Source organism: Euprymna scolopes, chromosome 38, assembly GCF_053919585.1.
Source record: "Euprymna scolopes isolate OS-2025 chromosome 38, ASM5391958v1, whole genome shotgun sequence".
In the NCBI taxonomy this organism is placed as follows: domain Eukaryota; kingdom Metazoa; phylum Mollusca; class Cephalopoda; order Sepiida; family Sepiolidae; genus Euprymna; species Euprymna scolopes.
The window spans coordinates 33,466,660-33,485,335 of NC_136519.1; the positions used below are offsets into that span (position 1 = coordinate 33,466,660).

The following is an 18,676-nucleotide window of genomic DNA, read 5'->3' on the forward strand; positions in this document are numbered from 1 at the left end:
CAAACAAGTCTCGACGTCGTGCGTGTGTGTGTGTGTATGCGCGCGCGTACTGTGTGGCAATCCACGCTAAAACAGTTGCGCGTTTTTCGTTACTCTCAGTCCGTTGTCTTTTAACACTAACAATAACAGCAGCAGCAGTAACAAACGCAGTAGTAGCTGTCGTAAGTCTCACTCTAAACCAGAGAGAGAGAGATTTGTTATTTTGAAACGAGACAGACAATCAACAAAGATATAAACAAAACTCACTTTTTAAAAATTGGGTGTATAAATGAAAACACGACGAAAAAAATAATAATATTACGATTTGGCGACTGTTGCTTTGTCAGAATTTATTCATGTGTGTGTGGTAGTGTGGTAACTTAACTTACGTATAGGCTTTCGTTTAGGCCTAAATATACCTACCTACCTTGGGAAAGTGTGAGTTAAAACCCTAGCTAATATTTTTTTTTAACCTGTGTGTGTGTATATATATATATATATATATATAATCCTCTTATACGTACTTAAATGTAGTAAAAGCTACCAGTTTATTTTGAAAGGTAACCCAGAAACACCTTTTACTTGTTTTAAAAATAAGACCCGGCCTTAATTTATTTTTATTAATATATACCAAACCTGTGTGTGTGTGTGTGTGTGTATGAAACTGAGATTTAACTTAACCTTTTTTTTTTTTTTTTTTTACCTTTCACATACGAGATTGTGGTATGTATTATTTATTTATTTCCCAACGTGAGAGATATCGATCGCTAGATGGAAAGAGCGTGCGAGACAAGGAGGGAGATATATAAAGAGAGTTAGACGAAGTAGGGGAAGAAAAAGAAAATAAAAATTCGCTGGGTTGTCGAGTAGCTTTCTTCTTCTCACCACGTCATAATTGAAACGAGAAGAAGAAAAGAAAAGAAAGCGAGCCGAACATAAAACTGAGGGTTCTCGTTGGATATCTACCGGGCCAAAGCACCTTGTTCTAAATGATTACATATATAAATGCCCCCTCCTCTTGACGAAATATGGAGTCGTGCTGTCCCAACAAGTTTTTTGCCGGTGGCTAACTAAAAAATAAATAAATAAAAAAGAGGGAAGTCTTTACTTGCCCCGAACTTACAAAAGGGGTACATAACACAGTTTAAAAAAAGAAAAGCAAACGGATAATAAAAATACCTGCAACAAGCTCTTTTTATACACCCAGAAAAGAAGAGACTAAGTGAGTTATGGGTACTTAGTTAAACCTTATAAAAAGAAAAATGTATATACGTGATCTTCAGTTTTTAACAATGTGCCAACTGCGTGGTGTTAAAGGGAGTGGTGTTTTTGTTGCAATTACTCGAAAAATAATTTATTAAAAAAAAAAAAAAAAATAGTAAAAGATCACAGCATGCCGATCTGCTTACGGACCGTGGAACCGTCTCGGTTAAGTCGTGGTTTAACGGAATACGTTCGAAACGGCTACGGAGAGGACGATGACGACGAGGAAGACTTAAAAGTGGGGTCTGCCCTCGATCGGGACAAGGTCCCTATGACCGTAGCCAACAGAACCTTGACCAAAGCCATGATGCAATTGGTCAGCCTGCTTCGACATGCCGACGATATTTTCTCTGACCTCTCTGACCAGTGTCAGAAAATCAACGATCGGACAGTCCGAATTAGTCAACGGATTATTACAATTACAGAAAACGTGGAAAACTTAAACTCCAAAGAGGAACCAATACGTAAGTATGGTTTTTCCTTCAGTCTTTCCCCGAGTTTACCTGTCTGAAATATATGCGTGTGTGTCGTTTTGGAGTTTACCGTTCAACGAGCTAACCTTGGCGGTAGGCTCAGGTATGGTGAACTATTGTGCAATGAGTGTAATATCTTTGTTGGCTAAGGTACATAATAGTCAACAAATGCCTCTCCCTCACTCGTGTTAAAATTAAGTTTCTAAATAATAAGTTTATTGCACGTGTTAAATATTGTATGAACAAATTTCGGTGATTCTACAGAATTTGAACCACTGTTTTCTCTTAAACTAATTTATATCTAAGTTTTAGGTTTAGTTCGGCAAAAGTCCGTTTGGTTCAAGTCTTTTTAAAAGTAAATGTTTTTAGTGAAAGAAAAGGGGGCTTGTACAAAAGTAGGTGGCAGATTAAACAAGGGAGATAAACCGTGAAACAACGGACATATGTTAGGTGAAAGTCCAGAATAGTTACAAAACATCCTCCCCTCCCCATTTTAAGAATAGCTTTCTAAATAACGTTATTTTAGCGCGGTGGTGCATAAGTACCAATTTAGTTAAAGAACAAACGGCAAAAACAGTTCTTTAATTAAATTAATTACAACTTGAATAATTTCCAGTTTTATTTTTGTAAATTTATATCCAAAAATATAAAATAAAATAATTTAATTAAATAACGAACAATAAGCAAAATTTAAAAAATAATCTAAAATATCCTTCCTAAAATGAGCAATCTGTGTTATGTCCCCTGTTTCTGCAATCTTATTTTAAATAATCGATCTGTGGTCTCTCTTTGTACAAGCAGTGTCCATTTAAAAAAAAATGGAGTAAATGAATATAATAATAGTTCCTATTTTATTTTGCCTTCCCACGAGGGCAGAGTTAGACATCAAGTTCGTTTTTTTTTTTTTTTTTTTTTTTTTGTAATGTGGAGAAAGATACAAAAATAAATTGCCTCAATCGTGAAGGATTTCTCCTCGGCGGACCTGAACGAGTCCCACCCCCCATCCCCCGGCCCTGCTGTAAAAGTTATTTCTTTTCACGCTTTCTTATTTTTTCTGCGAATTATTGTCTATAAGCGACTTTCATATTAGCAGGAAAAAATTTTTGAAAATACATTTAAAGACTTTTAACGTGGGGGGTCACTTTTCAATTATAACGTTCTATTAAATTGATACCACACTTTGCGGCCGTCCTTCCTTATGAATTTTTCTTAAATAAATTATTTCAGTTTGAATTCTTACAATTTCTTTTCAATTTTTTTTTTACACCACAGCGCACAGGACAAGATCAAAGTGTAGTATCTGTTCTTCAGATGCTGCACTTAAGATAATTTGTACCAGTCAATGGAGGGGAAACCCTCTATACTGGGACAATTATTATTTTTGGTAACCAGAGTGCCCCCTTTTTGCCTACTTTTAGGGGAGCTGGTTTTTACCTCACATTAAAAACGGCCTTGTGCCTAATTTGCTCAGTGGGGGAGCAAATAAATACCATCTGTTCTTCAGATGCTGCAGTTGCTGCACTTCCATTTCTTGTTCTCTTTCGGTGGAGGAGAAATCCTTCACGACTGAGACAATTTTTATTTTTGTACCTTTTCTCCACGTTAAAAAACGACCCTGGTGTCTAACTCTGTCCCGTGGGGAGGCATAGTAAATAGGTACACCACAGCGCACAGCGGACCCGTGACTCCTTAAAAAGGATAGTTGTGCTGATTGACCGTAAAGTGGGGTATCAGTTTAATAGAACGTTATAATTGAAAAGTGATCACCCCGTTAAAAGTCTTGGCTTGTACAGAATTAAATAACCTGAAAAAGGTTGATATGCCGTAAAACAAAAACAACCAACCAACTATACACATAGATTTGAAAAAGTTGTCAAAAAACAAATTTAGGTACTCCTTGGGCGTTGAGTTCCATTGTGACCAACAGAAAAATTTAATGGGCAAATGTTTACTTTAACTACAACAGAACACCAACCAATAAAGTTTGGTTTTAACGAGGTTTTCGGGGTCGCTGACAACGAATCTGATATTCAAACCCGTCGCAAAGTTACTGTTTGCATGGTATTAACCCCTGAACCCTCGCACTATTTTGTGCTAACTCATCATCGCCATCGTTTATGCTATTCTTACATGACGCATTCGCGCATGGACGCGCGTAGTAAGGTAGGGCGATATGGAAGGGCAGGGGGCACCAACCGTCCCCCATACTCCTCCACCGCCCTACCCCCAATGTAAACAGAACTCAACGCCCAACGAGTACCCAAATTTATAACAAATAAATGCTATCAAAAGCAAGATAAGTTACTTTTTCTACCTAACTGGATAATTTTTTAGTGTTTTTATTTAATGTAAAATGTTTATTCAGCTCGAAAAACAGTGTTTACCGATGTATTGGAAAATTTAAAATGGCGCCGGACGCTCTGTTGAACACGGTAAGTTTGAGAAACTGAGTTAAAAATAACAAAAAACTATACAAAATATGGTAGAGTGATCCGTGCTGAAATAATAACGTTATTAAAGCCATTCTTAACATGGGGAGGGGAAGGTGTTTTGTACTTATTTTTTACTTTAACCTTACAATTGAATAAAAAAAAAACAACATATCATAAAACTAATTAAAGGTGGAAATACGATTTTAAAAAATAGCGCGGATCACTCTCTGCATTAGCACCCAAAATACTGTTGAAAACCCACCGAATATATGTCAGCCTATGTCACGGTAACAAACATATATTGAGCGAGTTTCTAACAATATTTTGTATAGTTTTTTTTATTTTTAACTCATTTTCCCAAACTTACCGTGTTCAACAAAACTATAATTTTCTACTGGAGAAATTTTCGTAATTTTTGGATATATTAATATTTTCGACAAGTAGGTAATGTTGTTGGTAAAATTTTACATTAAGGCCCGTCTCACGTACGTATATAACAAAATAGTTTTTTTTTTTTTTGTAGATTTCGGTGTGCAAAAAACGAATCTGCAAACCTTTTCCGTCGAAAAAAAAGTTTTATTTCATGATATGAAGAACCCACTTTTCGAAAAAGTGGGTGATCACTTTTCGATGTAAATTTAACTTAAAATGAGCACCCACTTTCTGGCCACCTTAGAGGGGGGGCATTTTTTTTTTTCGAGTGTTTATTGGCTAAAAGGTCGACCATATGTGTGCGCTTGCGCGTACAAAATGGCCACCCATGATAACATATAGAATCACATGGTTTAATATTTGAAAAACTACTTGTTTTTCGTCTAATTTTAATTTTTCGCCAATAACTACACTGACAAGGCAGTTTGGTACACGAGTCCACATTTAACAGCATTCGTTTATGCTCGCGCGTAGCGGAAACGAAGACTAGGCTGTGAAATGGAAAATAGTCCCAGAGTTCAGGGGTTAATACCATGCAAAAGAAATCAAACAAAAACTTTTTAGTCAATATAACAAATGCCCCCCCCCCTCATCTCAGGTGGCCAGAAGTGGGTACTCATTTTAAGTTATATTTACATGGGAAAGTGATCACCCACTTTTCGAAAAAGTAATTTTTTCATATCATGAAAACTATTTTTTGTACTCATCCAGAGAGTGATCCGTGCTGAAATAATAACGTTATTTAAAAAGCCATTCTTAATATGGGGAAGGTGTTTTGTATCTTTTCTGTACTTTAACCTTACAATTGAATATAAAAAAAAAAAATTTAAAAAACTTTAACGGAGAAATACGATTTAAAAAATAGTGTGGATCACTCTCTGCATTAGCACCCTATTTTTTTGCGACGGAAACTGTTTGCAGATTCGTTTTTAGCACACAAAAATGTACAAAAAATATATATATTTTGTTATATACGAACGTGAGACGGGCCTTAAAGTAAAATAATACCATGTTGTTTTTTGTTTAAAACCACATATTTGAAAAAAAAATCGATTTGTCGAATTTATCTTAACAAGCACTCTTTTTTTTTTTTTTTTTTTTTAAATAAATGTTCAATATTTAATCATATACGTTAGAAAATAAATTAGACTTTGAGTTCAGTTTATTTACCTGTACTTCACGTCGACCCCACCCTCAATGCGACATGAGATAAGTTAATCTTTCTATCTACCTGAATAAGTTTTTGAGTTTTAACTTATTTTAAGACGTTTTTTTTTTTTACTTTTACATTAATGTAATATCAGGTTTGAGTTAAAAGGAAAAAGTCTGTTTCCTTGCATCTATGCCGATCCTCGATGATCGCTCAAAAATCGAAAATTAAACAAAATACTGATAGACACCCATCCAATAAATGCAACTAATTCTGCGAGGATGCAATGCTTGAGTATTCTTTTTTAAATTATAGACAACAAAACGAAAACGTGGTAAAAAAAAAAAAGTGCAAGTATTTAAAAATGTTATCAAAAGATAACTTATCCAGCTAGGTAGAAGAGTAACATTTTTAGTGTTTTAACTAATTTTAAAGTATTCATTCAGTTCGGAAAACAAGTAGTGTATAGTGATACAACAGAACAAGAAAAAAATGGCCGACACGGGAGGTCTTTGGAGTCTGAGCAATCTTACCGTGACATTTATTGTGCGAATTTCTATCAGTACTTTTTATTTCCGTGTTTTGAGCGATTATCGAGACTCTAAAGATGACAGCTTCATTCCTGCTATCCTTTTGTCGGTTTAAGCGGTCGGCAGTACTTGCGTCTTAAACTGAATAACTGCTTTAAAATAAGTTAAAGCACTAAAAATTATCCATGTAGGTAGTAGAGTAACTTATCTTGCCTTTGGTAACATTTATTTTTTTGACATTTTAGGCATCTTGTACTATACATAACAAAACAAATAACAAATAAATGCTATCAAAGGCAAGATAAGTTACTCTACTGATATACTACTTGACCACTTTTTTGTTTTGTTGTCTATAGTAAAAAAAAAACAAAAAAAAAACTAATGTTCTATTACGCTTTGCATTCTACCATCTTGATTGTACATTCAAAGTACAGACATTTGCATTGTTCCCAGTGAACTGCTGTGCCCACACAGTCGTGTCTGTTTTAATATTCCTTTTTAAAATATGTAGTTTACCTTCTTTTTTTTATCCAGTCAATATTTACTGTTTACTCTATCTTCGTTCAGATCGCATCGTTTTGTGCGGCTGTCAATAACAATTCCGTTTCCCTGTTCAAGTGTCCTTTTTGTAACTGTCCACGTGTATTCGTGTGCTATTTCTTTGCTCAGTTGAAGACTTTAACACAACAATATACAATTCTGTTAAATATTTCGATGGTTTTTTTTTTTTTTTATGGCGTCAATTAAAATTAAAGCGAATACGGAAAAATCTATATGATGAACGTAGCAGTCACGGGATGAAGATGAAATATTTTAAAAAAATTACGTAATTTGATCGAGTATTTTATTTTTATTATTATTATTTTTTTTAATTATTATTCAAAGAAATCAAATTTTACGACTAAGCGAGTTGTAGTACTGAAATCCGATGAAATAGAAAGGGGGCAGCTCCAATCGATATGTCGAGGTAAAAAATCAGCCTTAAGTTCAATACAGTTTAGTAGTAAAATCGCTAAAAAGCATAAATTTTGATTTTCTTAGTTTTAAATGAAACTACTTGATCGATTTACCTAATTTTTGGAATATGACACCTTCGTTTTGTAACAAATGCGTACATCATACAGACTTTTTTTCTTGTCTTTTAATTTCCGCCATAAGTGCCAATCTTTCACCTGATAGTTCATAAAAATAATCTCTTAATTCTTTATTTACCATTATTTTCTGAATTTGCCTAAATTCATTTTAAAATGTTCTATGCTGACTTTTTTGCAATTTCTTCTTTTTATAAGGGAGTCACCATTTATCAAGGCCCAGAGGCCACTCGAGGATAAGGGTCAATGAGCATACGGTGATCAATGAGGCAGTGTCGTAGTAATTGTTAGCGGAAATTTGGTAAATTCAATTACTTAAGGGAAACGGCTCATCAATAACTTGTTTACGTTGGACTTGAAGACAGCCATATTGTAGTCAGCCAGAAAGCAGGCAAATGGAAGAGAGTTCCACGGATGTGCATTTCTAAGAAAGAAACTTTGTTCATGGAATCTACGTTTAGGTTTAGGCGCAGATAAAGAGTAGGGGAAATTACTGATAGTATTTTCAGCTAGACGGGTGTTTCTTGTGAAAGTTTGGCGAGTGGGGGGGAGGCACACAGATTGGAGCTCAGACGAGCACCTGCCATGAAAATAACGATAAAGCAGAGACAGGCTCGCAACGTCTCTTCTGTGAGAGATTGCAGGGAAGAGAAAAGGGCCCCCCCCCCCACTAGGCTACAAAATCCATTTTGAACTCTGAAGACTTTTTAGCAGCTCCTGCCCAGATGTGGCGACAGTACTCCATCCTTGGACGTACCTGTTTTTAATCTCATCTGACGATTTATTAAAAAACATTTTACTCTATTAACAAAAAAAAAACAAAAAAAAATTCAATTTGATGGATTTAGTTTTTGAATTTTAATGTCGAATAAATATTTACAATGTCAAGCATTTAGTACATTTTTAATGGAAATCACTCCAGACAAGGCATAAAGTCACTTAATGTAAGAAGTTTTTAAAAAATACCGCTTCAAGATAAATAACTAACCAATAATAAATGTTATATGTATAAATTACGATCTAGAAAACAGCAATTTTCAGAACCATCGCTCCTGGAATGTGAGGACTAAAGGACAAAATAAAAGAAGCGAGAGTTACGAGGTTGCGGAATGTAAACATGTGGTTCACTTTCTATTCTTTATGTTGTAGACAGCAAAACCAAAAAAAAAAAAAAAAAAAACTGGTCACGAAACAAATATATAACTAAAAAAAAGTTACTAAAGACAAGATAAGTGAGTCTTTCACCTAGCTGGATACGTTTTTAGTGTTTAAACTTATTTTAAAGTGTTTATTTAGTTTAAACAACAAGTAGTGTCGAGTGTTACCTTAGAACAAGAAAAATGGCGGTAGAAACCTACTCAATAAATGTAACGGTAACATTTATGGAGTAGGTTTCTACCAATATTTTAATTAATTTTCTATTTTTTTGAGCGATTGCCGACATTTTAAAGATGTGATCGTATCATGCCTGACATTTGTCTTGTTCTAATGTAACAATCGACACTTTTTTTTATAGAATAAACACTTTAAAATAAGTTAACACACCAAAAACTTATCCAGTTAGGTGGAAGAGTAACTTATCTTGCCTTTGATATCATTTATTTGTTAGGTATTTCTTTTGTGTATAGTGCAAAATGCAGAAAATGTCAACCATAATTAGAAATGCCATTGCTTTGAAGTTTTCAATTAAATAATCTCTTCTTCGGCTCTCTAGCAAAAGCAATCTATACTCTCTGCATATCTATAATTCCATAAAAATGAAAGAATGTGTGTAAGGACACTTCTCAACCTATATACTCAATGAATTTTGACTTGAAACTTTGTAGATATGGTATTCAGACATGTGGAAAGTTCCTTAATCTGTTTTCATCCGGAAAAAAGGTCTGCTAATGGGTCAACATTGAAAAATTGCTACGTGAGAGTCATCGGATTTATCTATTTGTCATGGATGCGCATGTGTGAATCGTTTATATGATAGATTACTTATGTTAAGAATAAGTAGGTTTGAAAACACTTTTTAAAGATCGTATCAAGCTGGTCTAATGGTTATCGTACTTGATTCACTGTCTTTAGGTTTCGGTTTCGATCTCAGCTCAAGTATATTTTTTTTTTTTTACTTACAAGAAGTGAACTGTTTAGAAAAAAAAACAATACTCGCACGCCTATACATGTCTCAGTTTCTTTCAGTTTTTATTTTTTTAAGGAATAAATATTAATTCTGCATTAATTCAAATATATTTATGCGTATTTTATGACCGGGCAACGCTGGGCGGCCTGCTAGTATACTTTTCTTTTTTTTTTTTTTACTTTTAATTTAACATTATTTCACTTTTATTTCTATTGATTATTTATTTCTCGGGGGTATATTCCATTTTCCATGTCTAAACAATGAAGTCCAGGCAATAAATTATTATTACGACAGAAAATATAACCCCCGCCCATTTTATTATTCGATTTAAATACTTATTTGTTTCTTTGATACGACAGGGGTGCGCAAGAGCGTTAATATTTTCCTTTTGTTCATGATGATAAGTAGTGTTTCGTTTAAAAAAAAATGGCTGCTATCACTTTCTGGAAATCATTGAAATTTGATTACATTTTTATTATTAACTGGGGGGGGGGCCACCCGGCGTAATACGGTTAAATATTCTATTATATAAACCTCAAACGTCGGTTTGTTTGCGTGTGTTTGTGTGTCTGCTAAAGACTTTTATCAGCCGCATCGAACCGGGTCGAAACCGGTATCATCTGAAAATTAGAATGATTAATTCTAGTGTGGTCAACTGGACTATTTCTTGCAAGAAGAGGGATCACTTTTTGCGTCAAGATTTTCGCAAGTCACGCATGCCTAGCAAACTGAATGTACGTTTAAGAAACGTTATTTTGAAGGGTCGTGGTCCGGCGGGCAAAAGTGTTTGCGAAACGTTTTTCCTTTTTTCGCGTTCCAGGTTCGAGCCTGCCTACCGAGGCAATTTTTTTTCCGCGCGCGATCGCATGGGCACTTGCTATTATTTTGATTGAAAGAAAAGTTGTTTTTATTTTTATTTATTTATTTATTTATTTATAGGGGAGTTCTAGTGCACGGGCTGATGAGGAAGTTGTCATCTGCTTCTTTTTTGTTAGGCTTGCTCAATAAGAGCAGCTGTGTCCAAACCGAAATTCATTTCCACCCGGGCAACGCCAGGTATCCATGCTAGTCTATTATATAAGTCTCAAACATCAGTTTGTTTGTGTGCTTGTATTTCTGCTAAAAACTTTTGTCAGCCGCATCAGACCGGGTCGAAACCAATACTATCTGAAAGAGCAATCCCTCAGATGCATAATATGTCGAAATTAGAAAAAAATATTAATTCTGTGGTGGTCAATATAACCATTTTTTTTTGGAAGGAGGGTCACTTTTTTGCGTAGCAATTTTCGCAAGTCGCGTACGCGTATCAAACTGAAACTGTTTAAAAACGTTATTTTGCAGGGCCATGACGTCATGACGCCATGACGTCATAAGTCGTCGTGGTCTGATGAACAAAAGCGTATACCAATAATTCTTTTGCTTTCTAGGTTTTAGCCTGCCTACTGCGGCTACTTTTTTTTTTTTTTTTTTTTTGTGGTCATATAGGAATTCGCTGCTATTTTGAAAAAGTGTTTTGATTAATTTATTTGGGGGGCGGGGGTCCAGCACACGGGCTGCCGAAATATCTGGTGGGAAAGTTGTCAACTACTTTCTGGGGGTGATTCCATTCTTTTGGGGGATTGCTCAATATCCTTAGTATAGCAGCTGTGTCCAAACCGAACTTCATGTCCACCTGGACAACGCCGGGTATCCATGCTAGTAAATTATTTAAAAAGAAAATAAAGCGAAACTGGAAGAAAAAATTTTTAAGCAAAAAAAAAAAAAAAAAAAAAAAAAAAAATGCCGCGTGCTGGACGCGAACTTGCAAAATTTAAGTTCGTAAGCTAACACTCTATCCGTCGGACCACGACGACACATGTTATGACCGTGCAAATTTCGACTGTTCCCACATGTGCGATTAACCAACAGCGTCGAAACAAGGTTTTACTTGACCCCCCCCCTTAAACAAAACGACATCTCTACATAAAATAATTGACGATTTTTTTCTAATTTGTCGATATTATGTGCCTGAGACATCGCTTTTTCAAACGCTATCACGTTCATTCTGCTTCGATGCGAATGACAAAAGTTTTTAGCGGACATACAAACACACAGACGACCGAGATTTATATAATAGAAGAAGATTGTTCTTTCAATTATGCAGAAAAGCAGACTGCATTGCGTTTGGAACGGATATCTGACATGGAGATACAGATGGATAAACTAAGCAAGACCGAATGAATGCATATTTAAGGAAATGTCTAAAACTCTAGTTTGTTGTAGAATTGGGGCCGAAACTGGATGTTAACATTTAATGCTGCCAAGACTAAGCTTATTTTCCTTAATAATTACAAGAACTCTTCTCAACTACTGATTGCCATGGCTAATGATACACTATCTCAAAGTACTTCACTCAAACACCTAAGCTTAACGTTCACAAATAACATAAACTGAAATAATTACATTGAGGTAATTGCCAAGGCTGCTGTGAATAAAGTGAGCTCCCTCTACCGTGCTAGGAGATTACTCACATCTGGGAGTATCCTGTATCTCTACAAAGCCACTATTCGCCCATGTATGGAGTATTGTTGTCACATCTGGGCTGGTGCATCAGTTTCTCGCTTCTAGGTAGCGTTCAAAAAGAGTAACCAACCTAATAGGTCCCGCACTTTCGGCCAAATCCAGCCTCTATCCCATCGCCGGAATGTGGCATTTCTGTGCGTTTTACAAGTACTTTAATGGTGAGTGTTCAGACGAACTCAAAGCACTAGGACCCCTTTGACGTAAATACTTCTGACAAACCAGACAAACAGCAAAATCTCAGACCTACGCTGTAAAGATCCTTAGATGCCGGAAAGCCTTTTAATCAAATAGCTTCTCCTCTTGAACTACTGGACTTTGGAATTCCCTCCCAGGCTCATGCTTCTATTATTGTACTGACATGCAGAAGTTCAAGTGTAATCTGAACAGACATCTTGCTGCTCAACTCCCTACATAGTACCCCTGAAAATCTGGTCCCAAATAGTAGCCCCTAACGATTTAGTGACACTAGGCTTTATTTGGGGTAAAAAAAAAAAAAGTTACAATAATTAAGAGAAAAAACTTTGCAAACTCGTAGATTTCATAAATTTTTAAGTTGTACCAGTTTATTTTATTTATTTTATTTTTTTTTTTTTTTTAGGAGTCGACTCTTTTAACCGACCCAAAATGTGTTGACTTGAGCATGTTATCTTATACTTCCTTAAATGCAATCCCAAATGATAAATTCTTAGGTTGGTGGTTGGATGGGCGTGATTTTTGTTTTTCTTTCTGTCTTTAATTGTGGCTTTAACTTGAGTGTTTGCGCAATGAGATAACAGAATCGACAGTGCTTCCGGTTAGGTCAACAAAAATCTATCAAGTTCGACTAGTTGGATAAATTAAACGCATGCAGTGTACTAGCAACAGGAAAAAGAATGCCAGAGAAAGTTAGTCTTTTGTGCTTAAGATAAAGTCCACAGATCGATTTTTTAAAATATAGATTTATCATAAAAATACAAACAAAATCAAATTAAACACACTACGTGTACATTGGTGATTTTTCAAACAATCGCATTGCATGTATATTTATATATTGATGAGTTTAGCTCCCAAATGTTTTCGTCTTTTATATTAAGACTAGCGAAGGTACCCGGCGTTGCCCGGGTGTTTAGGGGTGTGCGTGTTTGGCGGGGGGGGGGGTCAAAACAAAAGAATACGCGAAGTAAGAACCTTGTTTAAATATAAAAAAAAAACAATGTTAAAACTTCTTTAAAAAAATCGTTGCCCGGGTGTTTGTGTTGGGGGGGGGGGGCTTAAAAAAAAACAGTTTTGGTAAGTAGTTAGGATCTAACCGAAACCTTGAGGCGAAGGTGGAAAAGAAAGTGTGCAAAAAACCTGACACGTTACCCGCTCGGCCAACAAAGAGCAACTGAAACATGTTTGAATTTATTTAAGTACTAGCGGGGGGGGGGGTACCCGGCGTTGCCCAAGTGTTTGGAGGTGTGTGTGGTTGTTAATGAAAACCTAAGAATAAGCGAAGTAAAAAAAGAAAACATAAACACGAACGTTAAAACTTAAGCGGCGGGGGATAATCAAAACATCGGAAAAAAAAACACAAAAAAACTAACGTAAGGCAAACGAACGATGTTAAATGTAGGAATCGAAAAAACAAAAAAGAAAACAGAAAAACGAACGTTAAAACCAAAAAAAAAAAACACGTGAAAAATGGCTTAAATAAGCCTGTTTCGATATTAAAATTTAAAAAATCGATGGGTACCAGAGTGTTTTTGGGTGTCTGTGGTTGGTCAGGGGTGTTAATGAAAACCTAAGAATAAGCGAAGTAAAAAGAAAACAAAAAAAAAAACAGAAAAACGAACGTTACGTAAAAATGGCTTAAATGACACTGGTTCAATATTTAAATTTAAAAAAAAAAAAAAAGACATCTCGCACCACGATTCGAACCCAAAACGTTTAGATAATGAACCAACACTCTAACCAACTGAGCTAACACAACGTACGTAAAATTTAGTCAGTTCAACTATTTAAAGTAAATCATGTCATTACGTCATCATACGCATGCATAGAACCGATCTCGTCATGAGAGGACGGTTTTCGTTGACCCCCCCCCCTGTAGAAAATTGTTGATTTCAGGGTGAAAAAATGAACGTTTTTGGCCAATTTTTCGATATTTTTCGAGCGAATGATGAAGCTTCAATATGATACCAGTTTGTGAATTTTTGTTCTGTCTGTCGAAAGTTTTTAGCGGACACACAAACACACATGCATACAAACATACACACATTTTCGATTTTATATATATAGATTAAAAAAAGTATTGACACATGCCCACGATAAAAGTTAACTCTGCTACTTCTATTTGACCTCATTTATGACATTTATAACAAAAATATATGATTCAAGTGCCATAAGCTAGAGTCGAAACCGAAATCAAAACTTATGAAGAATTCTTGGTAAAATTATTTATTACAAGAAATAGAAGTACATAACAATTAAACGACCCGGATGTAAGCGTGACACCCAAAAGAACTCACACGCTATCGTATTAATATATAGATGATGAAAGAAAGCTCAATAATCAGGATAAAACATTAGTTTAAGAAGAATTCGATTTAAATTCTATGAATTAAATTTTACAACAATTTATTTATTTCGAAAAGGAGTACAAACAAAAAAAAATGTTTTCCTTCATGAAGTTTCAATAAATAGCTCATATCATCAGAGGAAACATATTTAAGAAAATTAATTGCAAATGTAGTCTATAAATGCTGCTAATTAGCACATAAATTGAATCTTACTAAAATTTTGGAATAAATCATACATGAATGAAACTTTGACAAAATGTCAAAAGGAAAGATTGAACGAATATTTTTAAAATAAAATCCAGGCTCAAAGAATAATCCAGAGAAAAGGTTTGAAAGTCAAATACACGCATATGATAAAGTCTAACAAAGATTGATATTCATATTTTTGTAGTTTAAAATGCAATATAGAAGTCGTATTTCAAAATTTGCGTATATATATATATATATATATATATATATGTGTGTGTGTGTGTGTATGTATGTTACGTTACGGTGGAAGGAGACTTTTGTTTTGGTTATTATTAATATTATTTATTATGAATGTCTCTCTTATTAATACGTATCTCTATGTATGTGCATGTGCGGCCGTGATCGTCTGTCTATGTATATGGTCGTGGCACCTTTTAGTGTGTGCATATGTATTGCGATAAAGTCACCATGATAATATTTTTTTTTTTTTTTTTGGTCTTCTCAGATCATTTCTTCCCGTCACTAGTCGATGCTGAAAAGGAACATCCGACGAAAACATAACGCCGATCTTCGAGTAAACGGGGGGAGGGGGGGGCGGCATCGCACTGTCGACCTAAACTTTCTTTTTTGCGCTTTCTTCGCATTTTCGAGTCCCCCTCAACACACCTATCTCGTCCAAAATCGGAAAGCAAACTTCTCGTTCGCTTCGTCCAAAATCGGAAGCTAAACTGCTTTTTGCATGCGAACGAAAAGATATCTTTTATCACTTTCGTTTTCATGTATCGTTTTCTTTCACATGTCACCGCTGACCTTAGCTACCGCATTTGACATACCCTTTGAACTCTTTTTACACTAAGCAATCTGCGAAGCAACTTACAATTTCCAACATGCCGGCATAAGCCGTAATATATTATATATATTAACTAGCGTCATATATTAATTTATGCAGATTGCGTATGTATTATTATAGAATCCATCCTCTATTGATTATTATATATTACGGAGAATAATTTGTGCGGTCGACTAATTCACAAAAAAAAAAAAAATGATAATGTTCATCAAATTCCGTCTGTGTTTGTTTACAATATAACGTCAGCTGATATTTGGGCTTGACGGTGAATACCCTGGAAAAGTCACTTCTGATTAATGTTTACTTTTAAAATATGCAAACGAAGAAATGATTTGCGGCGATTTGAAATGATACCTTCTTTATCGTAAACTGCACTCATTAATAAGAAAAAAAATTAAAATGTTGAGGTATACCCGGGCTTTAACAGAGAATCATTCGATCTGTAGTCTAATGCTCTACCATTGGGCTATATTTCCAGATGACAATAAATCGGGGGGGGGGAGAAGAAATGATTTGTTTAGATTTTATCTCCCTTGGTTAGTGTAACGTAAAATAGTCCTCTGTAAAAATGATTCTTTTTTTTATTTATAAGGGGGAAAGACTATTTTTAAGATTGGATTTTTTTTCGATTTTCGATACTCATCGGATGAATTTCTGTACAAAACATATAACAACACTACCAGACATGTAAATTAGGTTTGTGTGAAATTTGAAAAAGGTAGGCTCAGCCGTTTTGGAACCTCTGAGGAAAGAACTCTCTCTTTCTCTCTCATATATATATATATATATATATATATATATATATATAATATATATATATATATATATGCATGCCAGTGGCTGATAGGAAGGGGCGCGGTGGATACTAGAAAGCTGATTGGCTAACTAAAATCCTCAACAGAAGAGGACCATATAAAAACGAGAAACACCCACAGAATTCGCGCATAAGCCTGACGAATCCTAGAGTGGATGAAACGCCGAATATTCAGTGTAGCTTAATCGCCATATATATTTTATAAATTACTAACTAGCTCTACCTACGTATTGAGCACTTTTGAAGTAAATACTTAAAGTTTACGCATAAATCTATACTTTCGTATACTAATTTTATGTGAGTAAATGAAGTGGTTATATATATATATATATATATATATATATATATATATATATATAGAAGGCCTGTTAACTGAAAAATGCCTGCAGGCAAGATTTGTCAGACAGTCAGTACTATATGAGGGTCATTTAAAAAAGAGCAATAAAACATTTTTAAAAAGAAAAGGAACACAGTTCGATTAATACTGAAACTGAACTTTATTCTATATAAACATTATCTATGTAAAATTAAGTAATTTTAAAGCAATATACCATTTAATACTGATAAAACTGAATTATGAATTTAGGAAACAAACAAAGAAACATTAAACAAATATTTTTTGGCCTTCAGAACAAGATCATAGTGTAGTATCTGTTTTGATGCTACACTTTACCTTTTCTGTCCTCGGTCGGTGGAGGAGAAATCTTTCATGACTGAGATTATTTTTGTTCCTATCCAGAGTGCCCCTTATTGAGAAGCTGGATTTTGCCCATAAAATTATATGTTGAAATATTTAAATAACTATTACTTTAAATACAGAAATTATATTTAAAGTTTTGGTTTTCTGTTCTTCCATATCCATTTCCACCCCACCCCATGTTTTTCATCAAAATGTATAGCGTATTAGTTGTCTCACAGGCCATCATCTGTGGTGTTCCCTGGAGACCAAGTGCCAACAAGTCTCCCAGATTTCCAGTGTTTTCCACCTATTGACCACTTGTGCAGAAGATTGTATGTTATCGCAACAGCCGTTGTCACGGATTTCTCGTTGGTATCGGCCATTAGTGTTTCCTGGTGTTTGGGTGACAAAATGCCTCCCCAAGGTACCAGATTTGAAGTGCACACTTCCAGTGGAGATTTGGTTACTCTTCCACCTCGGTCTTTCCATCCTCGCTGTCTCTTCACAACTAGTTGGTGTGGCGCCAGTCGATGTCATCTACACCAGTTTATTATTATTATTATTATTATTATTATTATTATTATTATTATTATTATTATTATTATTATAAGGGTGCTTGTGCAGTGTACGCACGTGTATTTTATATAGTATTTCCAAGTTAAATTAAATTTTGGGTTTGTACTACTGTACACATAGATTCGAAAATTTTGTCAAACAAATATATAACTAAATGTTATCAAAGGCAGCACAAGTTATTTTTCTACCTAACTGGATGTTTTTAGTATTTTTATTTGATGTAACATGTTTATTTTGTATAGTTTTTAGAATCTGTGTATAGTAAAGCAAACCCCAAAATTGTTTGTTTTGCAATAAAATAATAAAATGAAATATTCGACTTTCTCCGATAGAAATAAAAGTTCAAAAACTAGTTAACTTACTATATTTTGTTAGATTAAAATTATCCCAATGTGCAGTTATAATAATTATTGTCCAAATGGAAAATTGTTCTTTCTCTTTAGAACATACATGGACATTCGGTAACACAGCCATATTTTTATGCCTGTTAGCGTGACCATATGGTTGAACACCGGAAACATTCTATACCTACAAGTTCATCAGGAAGTGACGTTACACTGTCCTGTTAACTGGCCTACTCTCTAGATGGTGATGCTCTTTTATACAATAGTAGATAGATAGATAGATGGATAGATATAATTATTATTTTATGTAAATATTTTCAGTATTTACTTCGACAGTGCCTGGCGAGTCCTCACGGGGATGAAACGCGGAAAATTCTGTGTATCTTAATTATATTTTCAAAAAATCAATTCACACATATATCTAAATTTTAATCTATTTATGACGATATATATAAAATTTAGATATATTTGCGTGGCACAAGCTTCGGGCTTGTATCAGTGCAGTATGGTTTAGCTCAGCACAAGCAACCCATCCTCCCAGGCATTATCATCTCTCTTCGAAAGGATGTCGCTTAAGGCGCCCACCACCGCTGGCGCTCGCTCCACTCCACTCCACTAGGGAAATCCAACGTCAACGTTTGCAC

General features: G+C 34.8%; 1 protein-coding gene across 2 annotated transcripts in view; it reads left to right on the plus strand.

Annotated features, from left to right (window-relative positions):
* The first annotated feature begins 835 nt into the window (after positions 1-835).
* The window catches only part of LOC145263127 (uncharacterized), a 311,291-nt gene continuing 293,450 nt past the window's right edge, over positions 836-18,676 (plus strand). Inside the window, exon 1 of one of the 2 annotated variants that reach the window (XM_080120068.1) lies at positions 836-1,706. In XM_080120068.1, coding sequence (XP_079976194.1) covers positions 1,373-1,706 — 334 coding nt within the window. In that variant the 5' untranslated portion in view covers positions 836-1,372. The remainder of the gene's footprint in view (positions 1,707-18,676) is intronic. The other variant, XM_080120067.1, reaches the window with a different exon arrangement.